This window comes from Panthera uncia (assembly GCF_023721935.1).
Source record: "Panthera uncia isolate 11264 chromosome A1 unlocalized genomic scaffold, Puncia_PCG_1.0 HiC_scaffold_17, whole genome shotgun sequence".
Classification (NCBI taxonomy): domain Eukaryota; kingdom Metazoa; phylum Chordata; class Mammalia; order Carnivora; family Felidae; genus Panthera; species Panthera uncia.
In genome coordinates this window covers 13,966,204-13,982,468 of record NW_026057577.1, presented here as the reverse complement: position 1 = coordinate 13,982,468, position 16,265 = coordinate 13,966,204, and the positions used below count along the sequence as shown (strand labels likewise).

The following is a 16,265-nucleotide window of genomic DNA, read 5'->3' as shown; positions in this document are numbered from 1 at the left end:
TTGGTCACTATAATTATTTATGCTGTAATTATTTATTTATTTTTTTATTTTTATAAAAAGTTATTTTTTATTTTGAGAGAGAGAGAATCCGAGGCAGGCTTTGAGCTATCACTATAGAGCCTGCTGTGGGGCTCGATTTCACGAATGTGAGATCAGGACCTGATCTGGAATCAAGAGTTGGACACTTCACTGACTGAGCAAGGTGCCCCATTTTGCTGCATTTAAACTTGCAACACTCTGCAACTCAAATTTATAACAAAAATGAGTTTATCAGCAGTAATGGTTTTGGATAAAACTTCACTTTTGATGGTGAATGCTTTTTTCATTTTGCAGTGTACGTAGTATCATGTTGTTTCATTATTTTGTGGTTCCGGACATAATATGGCATTTAAAATATAGGTGTTTTCATTGATGTGTGGCAATTTTAATGTTTTCAAAGCCTTCCACATTGGTAAGAAAGAAGTGAAACTGTCATTTTTGAGATTACATTGTACTACAGAAAACCCTAAAGACTCCACCAAAAAATTACAAGAACTAATAAATGAATTCAGTAAAGTTGCATGATACGCTAGTATATAGAAATCTGTTATGTTTCTGTACATTAACAATGAAGTATCAGAAAGATAAACAAAGAAATCAATTTCAATTATAATTGTACCAAAAAGAATAGAATACCTAGCAACAAATTTAACCAAGGAGGTGAAAGACCTTTAGCATGAAAACTATTAAGATGTTGATGAATGAAATTGATGAGGACACAAACAAATGAAAGGTATATCATGCTCATGGATTGGAAGAATTAACATTTTTAAAATGTCTGTAATGCCCATAGCGTTCTACTGATTCAGCGCAATACCTTTTAAAATACCAGTAGCGGTACCTGAGTGGCTCAGTTGGTTAAGTGTCTGACTCTTGATTTTGGTTCAGGTTATGATATCACAGTGGTGAGAATGAGCCTTGCATCAGGCTCTGTGCTGGGTGTGTAGCCTGTTTAAGATTCTCTCTCCCCCTCTCCCTCTGCCCCTCCCCTGCTCTTGTTCACATTTTCTCTCTCTCTCTAAAGTAAAGTAAAGTAAAGTAAAGTAAAGTAAAGTAAAGTAAATAAAAAAAGAGACACATATATCAATAGAACAGGATAGAGAGCCCAGAAGGAAACCCACACTTCCATGGTTAGTTAATCTACAAACAAATGAGGCAAGAATATGCAATGGGGAAAAGATAGTTTCTTCTACAAATGGTGTTAGAAAAACTGGACAGCTACATTCAAAACAGCGAAATTGGACCACTTTCTTATGCCATACACAGAAATAAATCCCAAATGTTTAAAGTCCTAAATGTGAGACCTGAAACCATGAAACTCCAGAAAGAACACATTGACAGTAAAGTCTTGGACGTTGGCCTTAACAGCATTTTTATGGATATGTCTCCTCAAGCAAGGGAAACAAAATAAAAAATAATAGTGTAAAAAATAGTGCTGGTAATGCACCAAAATTAAAGGTTTCTGCGCAGTGAAGGAAACAATAAACAAAATGAATATGGGAAGGTGTTTGAAAATGATAAATCTGATAAAGGGTTAATATCCAAAATACATAGAGAATTTATTCAACTCAACATCCAAAAACAAATAATCCAATTAAAAATGGGTATAGAACCTGAATAGAAATTTCTCCAATAAAGAAATACAGATGTCCAACAGACACACAAAAAGATGCTCAACATCACTTATCAGGGAAATGCAGAGCAAAACCACAATGAGATATTACCCCATACACCTGTCAGAATGACTGGTATCAAGAAGACAAGAAATGACATGTTGAGAATATGAAGAAAAAGGATGCCTTGTGCACTTTTGGTGGGAATGTAAATTGGTACATCCAGTATGAAAAGTATGGAGGTTCATCAAAAAATTAAGAATAGAGGGGCATCTGGGTGGCTCAGTCGGTTAAGTGGTTGACTCTTGATCTCAGCTCAAGTCATGATCTCATGGTTTGTGGGATTGAACCCCACATCGGGCTCTATGCTGACAGCACGGAGCCTGCTTGGGATTTTCTCTCTCCCTCTCTCTTTTTCCCTGCCCATCTTGTGTGCACTGTCTCTGTCTCATTCTCAAAAATAAATAAACATTAAAAAAATTAAAATAGAAATACCATGTGACCGATAATTCCATCTGTGAGTATTTACCCACAGAAAATGAAAACACTAATTTGAGTAGATATATGCACCTCTATGTTTATTGGAGCATCATTTACAATAGCCAAGATATGGAGGCAACCTAAGTGTCCATCAGTAGATGAATGGATAAAGAAGAGGTGGTGTACACACACACACACACACACACACACACACACACACACACTTACACACAATGGAATATGATTCACCTGTAAAATAAGGATGAGGTCTTGCCGTTTGTGTGGCAACGTGGGTAGACATGGAGAGTATATTATGCTAAGTGTAATAAGTCTGACAGAGAAAGACAAATACCATATGATTTCACTTACACATGGAATCTAAAAAACAAAACAAATGAACAAATAAAGAACACAAACAGACTCATAAATACAGAGAACAAACTGGTGGTTGCCAGAGGAGAGGGGTGTAGGGGGATGGGTGAAATCAGTAAAGGGCATTAAGAGGTACACATTTCCAGTTATAAAGTAAATAATCATGGAAATGAAAATTGCAGCATAGGGAATATAGTTATTAATATTGTAATAATGTGCAGTGACAGATGGTAACTACATTTATTGTGGTGAGCATTGTGTAATGTATAGAATTGTCAAGTCGCTGTATTGTATACCTGAAACTAATATAACATTGTGTGTCAACTATGCTTCAATAATAAAAATTAAAATAAAAAGTGAAAGTTCAGAAAAGTAGGTGTTTTCATTGATTTGTGGCAATTTAAATGCTTTCAAATATTTTATTCATTCCTTTATTCCTTCATTTATTCATTCTTCCTCACCTTTTTTGCTTCCTTCCCTTCTTTCTTTCATGGTTAGTTCATGGTGTAGGTGGTCCATCTACAGTTGTGTGTGTTTTGTACAGTTCTATGCAAGTACATCCATATTGTTTTCCTTATCATCCAAGGAGCTTTCTAGTTTTAATCTAACTCAATAATACTGGGTTGCCTTGTGCTTAATGTCAGCACACTTTTTTTTAAAAAATAAAAATGTATTCAAAATTAAAAGTGATCAAGACCACTTGGGTAGGCTTTAGGAGGGGGGCTGTGGAAAAAAAAGATTTGGTGGAGCGGATGATATGGAGGTGATATGACGGAGCATTTCAAAGAGTAGATATATGTATGTAGAAAATTACCTAAGGATAAAATAAAACCCTTACTTCAAAATAACAAAAATATTTACCAGGAGGACATGTTCTGTGAAACCACATGACCTTTTGTGAACAGTGTATATGTAACCATAGTGATGTAAGCACTGTTGATTGATTTAACTAAAAATATTAGATGATATGAGAGTAAGGAGTGATGGAAGAAAGGTAAATCCTCATTTATTCTAAGGGGCTGTTGTGACACAGTGCATTAATTAAGAGGAAGGGCTCAGGAGCCAGATTGCTTGAGTTTAAAGCCTTAATAGCTCTGTAAATTGTAACCCTGGGCAAGTTAATTAACCTCTCTGTGCTTTCGTTTCATCATTAGTAAAATGGACATGATAAAAGATATACTTCTTTATTGGTTTATTGTGAGCATTACATGTATCAGTCAGTGTATTATTATGTACATTTAAGTCAGCTATTATGATAATAAATGGTAGTTTGTAGATAGTATTTAAATTTGATAAATCAAAAATTAGTAAGACACATTATATAGAAATATGGAGATAACTACCAAAGGAAATAGCTGAAAGAGTTAAAGTGATTGCTTCTGGGAAGTGGTATTGGGGAGTGTATCTGGGAACATTATAGATCTTTTGGCACTATTTAATTTGACATTTATCTGTATGTTGATAGAAGTTCAGAGAGTGGTTTAAGAATGTATCGTAGTCTCAGAGGTTGTAAGGAGGGAAGAAAACAGTAGGACACGCTGGAAAATGTCCTAAACCTCTCCCCCCCCCCCTCCTCCCGTCCCTTTTCTCGTAGGAGCTACTCCACATTAGTTTCAGGCTCCCTCACAGCTCTGGCTTGCTGCATTTTCTTTTTAGTTACAGTCCCAGCAAATTCTGACTCTCCTATTTCGTTTGCCAACTTTTAGGTTGATGAATTTAACTGTCCCCAGTCTCCTAGGTTGGAGAGAGAGGGGGACAGAGGGTCCGAAGTGGGTTCTGTCCTGACAGCGGTCAGCCCCATGTGGGATTCGAACTCGTGAACTGTGAGATTATGACCTGACCCATTGTCAGATGCTCAAATGACTGAGCCACCCACATGCCCTAAAGGATAGGATTCTTGTGACAAAAAGGTGGTTTTTAGTGCTAGAAGCTAGGACATTGGAAAAAAATCACTGATGATAGTTAATGGAGTTTATAGGAATGGTCACCATATTTCCCTAAAGTTTTTATATTTTTCCTCTTTCTATACCCTTTATTATTTGGAAGTAGGCCATAAATCCAGTCTGCATTCAGGTGGGTAGGAGAGATTAAGCAAGCTCCACCTGCTGTATTATGGAGTACTTATGTTTATTACTTGGAATTCTTCTGTAAGGAAGATTTGTCTCTCCTCTCCTATTTATTTTGCATTTTGGGTCATAATCCAAATAGTTTGCTACTTACTTTGTTACTCACATTGTTCCATTTTGGTCATTGAGAGCTCTTTAAATTAAGATTGGATGGGGCGCCTGGGTGGCGCAGTCGGTTGGGCGTCCGACTTCAGCCAGGTCACGATCTCGCGGTCTGTGAGTTCGAGCCCCGCGTCAGGCTCTGGGCTGATGGCTCGGAGCCTGGAGCCTGTTTCCGATTCTGTGTCTCCCTCTCTCTCTGCCCCTCCCCCGTTCATGCTCTGTCTCTCTCTGTCCCAAAAATAAATAAAAAACGTTGAAAAAAAAAATTAAAAAAAAAAAAAAAAAGATTGGTTTCTGTGTCCCTTTGATATGACCCATTATTATTTTTTTTTTTAGCACTTTTTTTCTGGACATAAAGATTTAGGCAGTTATCTTCAATTGGCGTACTATAAAATATAATTACTACTGAAATGTAGAATAAATTATTCAATTTAGTTAAACACAAATTTCGTTTTTCATAATCTTAACCAATAGTTAGCTTAATGTTATTTTATTTGATTAGTAAACCTCGAAACACACCCAAGTAGAGGAAAATGTGCACTTGTATTCTATTAATACTGATAACTCAGAGAAACTAGCTCTTTTTATTCAGCTGTGGTCTGTAATACAAGTTTTGTGAAAGTTATCTATCACGTAATGAATCAGATGTTCATCATGAAAGTTTTAAAAGTGTGTTTGTCTACGTGCAAATCTATGTTTTGATTAATTTTTTAATTAAAGGAAAACAAAGTGTTGCGGACAGTTCCCCTTTTAGCAGCATGCCTCCCCCAGGACAAGTGTAAAGTCAAGATTGGTCGTCGCTTCAGTGAAGAAAGGTAAATTACTTTTTAGGGCACTTTAGCATAACTCTCAGCTACACAGAGCTTTAAAAATGATTTCCTTTACCTTATCCTTCAGACCCAGAACATGGTACATTGGCAGAGGTAAAAAAATATATATATAAGACAATCAAAACAAACAAAAAGACCCTCAAAAAACACGAGCCAGAGTGCAATAGACAAAGGGATTATCTGAATTCCATAGTAATAATATATGTTGAGCCTTTTAAAGGCATATTTTCCTGTTTATTTCATTTTGGTTAAAACTGCCTTTGGGATGATAGAGTACTTGTATTAGATTTAGTTTTGTTTTTTCTTTTTTTAATTAACAATTATATATGATATACATTTATGTAAATAAACACATATTTATCCATTTTTAGACCATTAAAGCTTTCTAAGGCAGAGCGACTAGTACTATATTTAGTATTTTTGTTACAGCATATCATGTTTTTTTAAAGGATAGAATGCCTTCTCCTGTCACATTTAAAATATTCTTTTTGATGAAGACCAGTATTTTTTATAGACAGTAGCCCATTAGTTGATAACTTCACTGACACTTCTATAATGTGCTTGGATCTTATTTCATACTCTATTATATAACCCATTATCAAAATATAAATTATATATTATATATTTAAATTTTTCTACAAGTCTTTTTTTAACTTTGAAGCATTTTTTTTTTTTTTTTTTTTTTGCTTCTCTGCCCATTCACAAAGCCTTCACAAATTATTCTGATCCTATCTAACACAGTTAAATCTACTTTCATACAAAATTTAACTTTCGAAAATATGAAGATTTCAAAAGAGTAAGTAAGACTCATACTGGCTCCAGGCTCAGGGAAGTGACCAGACTTTTTCCTTCCTTTATTGTTTTGGGTTCCTTTATTATTTGGCTTCATATTATGAAAATAACATTTTGTGTTTTCCCTTCTTTGAAACTATTGTTTAAGAACACTTTCTCATATAATATTTTCTTATGCAAACTTTTCATTGCTTTGCCCTCAGAGGTGAGATTTGCTCTGAGCTTGGTGCTGCTGTTGGGAATTTTGCCATTTGGTTGGGAATGGAAGTGAAAACCAGAACTCTTCACATGGGGGAGTGTCCACATCATTTACATTGTGACACTTCTTTCATATAGAGACTCTTTATAATGAATGATAGTTTGTTTCTCTATAATTCTTGGGTGAATATAGATCTATCCCAACTTGATCCAACTGCAGCTTGGATCTAATTAATTGCAAAAGTGGTAAGCATTTATAGTGGTAGAAATAGCAACTATTTGGGTCATCCTTGACATTTGGCCGTCTAACCTGTCCACAAATTTGTTTCTGGATGAGAAACTTGACCCTTTTTCAGATAGCTCATCCATTTTGAACCATATTAAGTGCGTGATGTAGTGCTTATTCAGGAAATTATTATTTGCTGATGGTTTTTAAATGAAAGCCAATTAAGATTATTGATTTAATATTAATCTGGCAATGGAATGATTAATTTAAGCTTTTGTTAGAGTACATGATGTAACCATGAGGAATCGTTCAGAGACCTACTGCTTTTGGTGTCCTTTGTAAATGGAATTTAAAAATGCTGGTCTTCAGTTTTTGGCCTCTAGTATATTGGAAAACAGGTGGGTTTTATGTATCAACCCCCAGTGACTTTCTAAATTCATTTGGTATTTATTGAAATTGTTCTGTAGCTTACCCCTAGAACTTTGTGTGGAGATAGCATATCTAGAGATAAGGTCATTTTTGACCTTTATGCCTGTTACTTCTTTTTCTTGCTTTATTGCAGTAACTGGAAGCTTTAGTACAATATGTATTAGGAGTGGTGAAAGCCAGCGTTTTTACCTTGATCCCAGTCTCAGGGGACGTTGTTAAATATGATGTTGGCTGTACATTTTTGTGGATGCCATTTATCAGTTGAAGAAGATGCCATTAATTATCTTTAATCGACTCTTCAACTTGTTTCGTTCCCTTCGAGGATGTTTTCTTACTTTCAGACAGTGGCTGTCTCTTTCCTTATTACATCTCCAGTACCAAAATGCTTTGGTGTATATTTTTGAAGGAAGCACACTAAGACTAATAAAACTTCTTTCCCTTCACAAACTACTAATGATTTTTTTTTTTTTTTTAATTTTTAGAGATCCTGAACTTTCAACTGTTTGTCGGAAGTCTGATACATTAATATTATATCCAGGGGCCGAAGCTGCTAATTTGGAAGAATTTATATTAGATTCTCCTATTTATCCTTCCACAATCATCATCATTGATGGTACATGGAGCCAGGCTAAGGACATTTTCTATAAGAATTCTTTGTTCCGCCTGCCCAAACAGGTAACCTAGTATTTTAACATAGAACAAATGCAATTGTATAATTTTGTATGTTGTATATGCTTTCTGTGAGGGGTCACACTTACATTTTTATATACGTATTTGATAGTATTTATGTGCGTGAATGCATGTACATAGATATGTATATGCTTGTGTGTGTTTGATATATATATATATGTGGAAAATTTGAAATTTGTTCATCTTTCTCAATTCTTACCACCAAACTTCACCATAGTTAAGATATTTGACTATATTAAGAGTATCTCAGACATTTAATCAGTGAAGTGTCAGGACTAATTATTTCTATGTGAATTAATGTTTTTGTTAAGTGTTATGTTTAAATACTTCTATTTGGTAACTAAATACCCTCTTCTTGTTAGGAATGACTGAATTTTCATTTATTATTTTAATTAGTTTATCCCTCAATTTGTTGATGATGATACATAGCTTGTATTGAGCCATTCTTTTGTTCTTGGAATGAAGTCCACTTGATCATATATATTATCCTTTTGATAGACGGCCAAATCTTATATTTTATTAAATGCCATTTGGACTGCCTGGGTGGCTCAGTCAGTTAAGTGTCTGACTTCCGCTTAGGTCATGATCTTGCAGTTCTTGAGCTCGAGCCCTGCATCCGGCTCTATACTGACAGCTTAGAGCCTGGAGCCTGCTTCAGATTCTGTGTCTCCCTCTCTCTTTGCCCCTCCCCTGATGGTGCTCTGTCTCTCCCTCTCTCTAAAAAATAAACATTAAAAAAAGTAAAAAAAAAAAAATATAGCATTGGATTATAATTTGTATATTTTTTGTACTTTTATTATCAGATTTGGTTATGAAGATAATCTTAACTTTACCAAATGAATAGGAGAGATTTTAATATTCTTCCATGGCCTAGAATAGTTTGAATAATATTGGAATGCCTTGCTTCTTAAAAATTAGATGGAACTTGGGGCGCCTGGGTGGCTCAGCCGGTTGAGCGTCCGACTTCGGCTCAGGTCATGATCTCACGGTCTGTGAGTTCGAGCCCCGCGTCGGGCTCTGTGCTGACAGCTCAGAGCCTGGAGCCCATTTCAGATTCTGTGTCTCCCTCTCTCTGCCCCTTCCCTGTTCATTCTCTGTCTCTCTCTGTCTCAAAGATCAATAAACATTAAAAAAAAAAAATTAAAAAAAAAATTAGATGGAACTTATAGGTGAAACCCCCTGGTCCTGGTCTTTTTAAACATAATAACTTTTAAACTCTTCTTTCAAACTCTTATGGAAATTATTCAAACTTTCTTCTTCTATTTGGTTCACTTTTTAAATAACTTTTATCTTTTTTGGGGGAATTATTTCTTTTTCACCTGAGTTAACAAATTGCCTGATATATACCTGAATGTATTCTTAAATACTTATTTTAATTTATTCTGAATATGTCCTTTCTCCTTTCTAATCATATACTCTCACTTTTTCTCCCCATGAACATGTTCAAAAGATGTTTCTACCTTTTTATTTAGCTTTTAAAAGTATTAGCCTTTAGACTATTTTGATGGCTGTTATACTTCATTCTTATTTCCTTCATTTGTACTTTTATCTTGATCACTTTATTTCATCTTTTCCAGCTTGTTCTGTTTTTGTAAGGTTTTACTGTGTACTATGTTCCTTTACTAAGGTGAGTCCCTTCTTTAATAATAAAGGGAGAGAAGGCTGCCATATTTCTTCTTAGTGTAACATTCATTGTATCCTATAGTTTGGGGTTGATGTATGTTTGTATTTATAGCATTGATATAATTTGTAATTTGTGTTGATTTCTTTCTACCCATGGATTATCAATGACTTCTTAATTCTCATGCATTAACAACACTTTTGTCCCTATTTTATTTTTATTTCTTATTTTGTTAGATTGTGATAAAAGAAGGCTGCCTGCAATATTTTGAATATGTTTATGATTTCTATGTGGGTTAGTACATGGCAATTTTTTGTATCTTTTCTGTGATGATAAAAAATTCACGTTTTCAAATGATGAAAATATTTCCCTTTTTAAGGTTTGTTATTTGCATTTTTCTTTATACTTTTGTTTTTGTCATCTATGGGGTGTTTGATACTGAAAAAGGTGTATGAGAAGCTTCCGTTCAGTCTTTTAAATGAAGTTATCTCTACCTTTCCTGTAGTTTTGTGTATTTATCTGCTCCGTTGTATACATAACAAGACATGCACTTAGTGAAAAATAATATAGATTTTAATAGATTATTCTAAGATAATAATAATAGATGCTGACAATCTAATCTCAAATTCTTTGTAGTTTTCATTCCCTTTGGTTAAAATGCAGATATGGTTTTTAAATGAGACTCAACTATGCAAAAGTAGTTCAAAAAAATAGCTAATGTGTTGAGTGCTTTGAATGGGCCAGTCCCAATTCCAGGTGTTTTCCATGTATTAACTTGTTTAAATCTTCCTCAAAGGATTGTTACTGTCTTAGGTAACATGTAAGGAAACTGAGGTGCATGTGTCTTAAATAGTTTGCATTAGATCACATAACTGTTTCACAGCAGAGCAATTTCAACCCATCTAGTTTCGAGTCAAAGACTGTGGTCTTACCCAAAGTGGCATGATGCTTCTAAAAGGGAAGCTTCCATCGAGGATACTTACCTAGGATAGCTTCTGTAGGTTTATCTGGTTTCTTAAGTGTTCTGTGTTCCACAAGAACCAACTCCTAAAGGCATGGTTGCTGTTAGGTTGTGTCACATTTTAGCAAAATTTGTGTTCATATTACAATTAGATATTACCCAATATACAAGGAAAGTTTAATGAAAGTCTTGTATCTGTAAAATGTCTTAGTGAAAATATTTGAATTGTTTTTCCTTTTCTGCATGCTTATGCTATGTCTGTGTCTCTCATCTTTCATTTTGTGGTAGCTACGTGAATGCCATAGAAATAAACTACAAAGTCACCGTAAAAAGATTAAAAGATATTTTAAAATTTATTATTTACCAAACCTGTTTTCTTCTTTAAATTGAGTAGCGGATAAGGAAATAGGTAAATTAAATCGTTTCCTCAGTCTGACTGTGCTGTATGTTTTTTATCACTTTTTCCTTTTCATGTTTTCCCAAACCAGAAGCAAATATAGTTGGATATTTGTTTACCCTTGAAAAGGATATATTACAACCATCAGATAAAATAAAATGCTTAAAAGAAACATTAAATAGATTTGAGTACACGGGGGAGAATACCACCTTAAACTAAAGTGAAAGGCAGATGGTTTTCTGGAAAAATGTGAATCCAATAAAAGCTTCATGAGCTTAGATTTCTTACAAATGAATAAGGTGAAGGTGAAAATCTTAAAAAAAAAAAAAAAAAGGGCCATACATATGAAAACAAAGTTCACAAAAGAGAAAATAAATGTATTTATAAAAATCATAATTTAACCTTTATGTTGAAAGAGGTTTCAGACGTCCAGAAAACATCCTGTATTATCCAGGAATAATACAGACATCCCTCAAATGCCCTTAAGTTTTAACATTATGCATTATTTGCCTTATCAGTCTCTCTCTGTGTATTTTATACTTTTCTGAGCCCTTTGAGAGTAAGGAATAGATATCTAAATTTACTTTTTGAAATTGAAATGTTGCTAGTTCTAGCAAGAATGTCTTTTCCTAAATATTTTTTTTTTTGGCCCGAAATACAAAAAAATAGTAATTTAAAGCCCAACACAATTTACAAAAATGTGTATATTTTGAGATAGTTTCATCTTAATATACATGGGAAATGTGGGTCATTTTAGGAATAATAATACATATGGCTTTTTAGAGTGTCATACAATACCCAGCCCAAACATGAGTGTGGGTTGGTTTGACAAAATATGTTTCTGGAAGTTGTTGCAAAAACCAGTGAAATATGTACATTTACTCTTTCTGAAAAAAAAAAAAAAGATTTTTATCTGTATACATACACATACATATACACAGATGGATAGGTAAGTTGAGATGAAAAAGGGATTGACTTAAAAAAATTTTTTTTTTAACGTTTATTCATTTCTGAGAGACAGAGAGCAGCAGAGCATGAGCGGGGAAGGGGCAGAGAGAGGGAGACACAGAATCTGAAACAGGCTCCAGGCTCTGAGCTGTCAGCTGTCAGCACAGAGCCCGACATGGGGCTTGAACTCACGGACTGTGAGATCATGATCTGAGCTGAAGTTGGACGCTCAACCGACTGAGCCACCCAGGTGTCCCAATGGGATTGATTTTTTAAAATGGAAATATCTTTAGACATCTATAAAATGATACTGATAATTATAGTGGTTTGGTAATAAGTTCTGAACTACCTTCTGTAACACTAAATTGCTTATTTTTAATATATTTTCCCATTCTTGAAAAATTTCCCATTCATATGTAATGATTTTTATTTAATTAGTAACTGTTCCCCAGCTTTTCTGGAAAACAATTTTATTACACAATAGACTTTCCCAGTGGCCCTGCTTTAATAAGTGAATACACTTAAGCTATAGGTAACATGCATCGTTCATGAGTAATTAATGACAGAAGTCCATCTCTAACTCAAACAAAAAAGCAAAGTATACAGGTCATGTAATGGGGAAGTTCAGAATGGGTAGTTGCAGCTTCAGACTTGCCTAGATCTGGTTCTCAAGCAGCTCTCTGTTTTGGAGGTTTGTTTCCTTTTGTGTTAGCTTGAATTATCTCTTACACAGAATGGACTTCCTCCCTGCTGCTGAAAGACGTCTGTGGAAAGTAGCAGATTGGTCTCCCCTTGGCTTTATTTATCTTAACAGAGAGGTGATTTCTCTTCCCCAGAGCAGAATCCCCCTACTGTTGACGTAGGGGTGAATGGTGGTACCACTGTTGACAGCAGGACCACATGAATCTGGAAATTTCTTCAAGGACTTGGGATGTTGTTATCAGGACTATTTAAAGGCATGGATGGGCAGACAAAAAATTTATAGATAACCAGACTATTATACATCAGTTGTTTACTTATGAAAGTATGTTTGTTTATAGATATTTCTTGATTCATTCAAAATTAGTACTGTATAGAAATATTTTCATAATTCTTTCTTGTGGTCTTGTTCGGCAAGGGAAAAACAAAAATGTAAAATATGACATGAAACTTTAGTTCTTGCCTAGGTTTCCCAATCTATAAATAACGTAAGTTGATTAGATTTTATTTCTAAATGTAATTTGTCAAAATTTTTTTTTTTTTTTTTTTAACCACACCATCAGTACACTTATTTCCACTTACCTGCTTTTTGGATACATTTGTCTTCACAGTTACTCTTAGTTTAGCTGATCCATTCAGTTTCTGTAGTAGCATAAAAATTTTGCTGTAAGTGCATAAGAAAAAATGGCAGAAAGAAAAAAAATAGAATTAAAGTCCAAAGTATTGCTTTCTTTACAGAAAAAATACACAGTTTTTTCCTCCCAAATAAAATAACCATATGTAAACTTCATAGTTACCTATTTGAGGACTGAAAGAATTGTAATATTCTGCCATTAAATTAGTCTCTTAATTTTAATCTGTGTTTCTAATATATCCAGACCATTTGGCAGTGAATCTCTTCCCTCAGAGGAATTGTACACAGGAGATTCTTGACATTGGCTAGGAATAAATCCAAGGTGAATATGGAAATATTTGCAGAGGCTCCCAGCCTTTTTCATAAACTTATTTCTAGTGAGTTATTTGCATATTCTTGCTCTCCAGCCTTAAAACTTCACTAGCGCTGAATTTCTCATTTGATAAGCAGAGCACTGTTGGGACCACTCAGGGACTAAAACATTTTCATGAAAACTGTTTCTTGTGTCTACATGGACCTATTATAAACTGGTTTATGTTATATATCTAATCTGTTGCCAAATTCAGAGTCATCATTATCCTGTTATTTTTTTACTGAGATATAATTGATAACGTAATATTATATTAGTTTCAGCTGTACAACATAAGGCTTTAATATTTGTATTTATTGTAAAATGATCTAAGTCTAGTTAACATCTGTCAACATAAATAGTTACAAAATTTTTTTCTTGTGATGAGAACTTTTAAGATGTATTCTCTTAGCAACTTTAAAATGTACAATACAGTATTATTAAGTGTAGCTGCCATCACCGTGACTTACTTATTTTATAACCGGAAGCTTGTACCTTTTGATCCCACTCGCTCATTTCATCTCCCCTCCACCCTTCACCTCTGGCAACCCCAGATCTCTTCTCTGTGTCTGGAGCTCATTTTTTAAAATGAATTTATTTTAGATTCCACATATAAGTGAGGTTATTGTCTTTATTTTCCTGACTTATTTCACTTAGCCTCATGCCCTCAAGGTCCATCTGTGTTGTTTCAAAGGATGAGATTTTCTTAAAAAAAAAAAAAAAAAAAATTTTTTTTCAATGTTTATTTTTGAGAGAGAAAGACAGAGTGCGAGCCGGGGAGGGGCAGAGAGAGAGAGGGAGACACAGAATGCAAAGCAGGCTCCACGCTGTCAAGCACAGAGCCTTAGAAGGAGCTTGAACGCACCAAACCACAAGATCATGACCTAGCTGAAGTTGGACACTTAATGACTGATCTCCCAGGTGCTCCAAGATTTCTTTTTTTTAATGGCTGAATGATATCCATTGTGTGCGTGTATGTGTGTGCGTGTATGTGTGTGTGTGTGTGTGTATGTATATGTATATATATGTATATATATGTATATGTGTATGTGTGTATATATATGTGTGCATGTATATGTACATACCGTATTTTCCTTATGCATTTATTCATCTATAGACACTGAAGTTGTTTCCCTATCATGGTTATTGTAAATATGCTGCAGGGAACATGGGCTTGCAGATACTTTTAAAATTTTTGGGTCTTTGTTTTCTTCAGATTATCTTAAAAATTTTTTTTTAAGTTTATTTGTTTATTTTGAGAGAGACAGAGACAGTACGAGTGAGAGAGGGGCCGAGAGAGATGGAGAGACAGAATCCTAAGCAGGCTCCACACTGTCAGCACAGAGTCTTGACACGGGGCTTGAACTCATGAAACCCTGAGATCATGATGTGAGCTGAAACCAAGAATCCGGCGCTTAACCAACCAAGCCACCCAGGCACCCCTTCAGGTTATCTTTTTAATTTTATCCAAAATTTCAGTTTTCTTTACTTCTGTCACCAGCACCAGCATTGGGAGTAGGCTTACTTTTTAATACCCTTTTCCTTTTCAAAAGAAATAGCCTTTTTTTTTTTTTTTTTTTAATTTCACAGAGTAATGTGTAAAAGATTCTCAAAAACTAGGGCACATGACAGCCTCCTTGAGACCTAGATTCTGAATAGTCTGTTTTACTTACTGTTTGTTAAGTGACTTTTGTACCGTATCTTCCAATAAATGTGCTTTAAATTAGTGCCATAGTGCAGTAAGTATTTCATGTCATGAAACTTCAGTATCCTTGGGGCATAGTAAGAAGAGTTGAATGTTAAATGCAGAATGCCGGAGGTTTATTATGTCAGTGATTAATTTTTTTGATCTTTGCATATCATTCGTAATTTTGATGACAGACTATATCCATACCTCTGGGTCTCTTCTGGTTCGTGTTTTGGGGTGTTTGGGTACACATGGACCCTGAGGCTTGTCTCCAACATTGTAAATGGCATTATATTTACATACAGAACTTGAGTTAACATGCTTCTATTGGTTGTGTGATTCCAGGTAATGGAATGTGAATTCCCAGGAACTGTGATCTTGCTATATGTAAAAGGGTAATTTAAAGAAAATTATCGGAGGGGCTCCTGGGTAGCTTAGTCTGTTACGTGTCTGGCTCTTGATTTTAGCTCAGGTCATGATCTCATTGTTCGTGAGTTTGAGCCCTGCATTGGGCTCTGTGCTGACAGTGTGGAGGCTGCTTGGGATTCCCCAGCGTGGCTTAGCTGGTACAGCATGCAACTCTTGATCTTGGGGTCATGAGTTTAAGCCCCATGTTGAGCTTAGAGCTTACTCAAAAAAAAGAAAACAAATTAAAAAAAAAAAAAGAAATCTCTGCATGAAATTCCTTGCCTCCCTGCTTCTGTCTGTTCCTCATTAAGTTCTTAACTGTGAACTTACTTGTCTTCCTGGGAGAAATTCTCAAATCCCTTGGCAGCTAATAATGTAAATTTGGAACCGGAAGGAATCTTAAAGATTTGTAAATCTTTAAGTGTTTCAGAAAGGAGGAAGCTACAAGCCAGTCAAAAAATGAGTCCTTGGAAGTTGCGGCCAGTTATGGGGAAGAACCAGGCGTGTGATCTGCTTCTCCTGCACTGTAACTCAGTATATCAGGCTAGCCCTAGAATATGCTAATTAAGAAAAATTTGGATTGCATTTCTTTTAAAATTGACCTAAATTTATGATTTTGTGTCACAGATCATTTGGTCTGACTTGGTGCCTAACTAAATTGAAG

General features: G+C 34.9%; 1 protein-coding gene across 1 annotated transcript in view; it reads left to right on the top strand.

The window, feature by feature from the left end:
• Positions 1–16,265, top strand: part of DTWD2 (DTW domain containing 2) — a 115,922-nt gene that overhangs the window by 27,099 nt on the left and 72,558 nt on the right. Inside the window, exons 3-4 of the mRNA XM_049648434.1 lie at positions 5,453–5,547; positions 7,690–7,882. Coding sequence (XP_049504391.1) covers positions 5,453–5,547; positions 7,690–7,882 — 288 coding nt within the window. The remainder of the gene's footprint in view (positions 1–5,452; positions 5,548–7,689; positions 7,883–16,265) is intronic.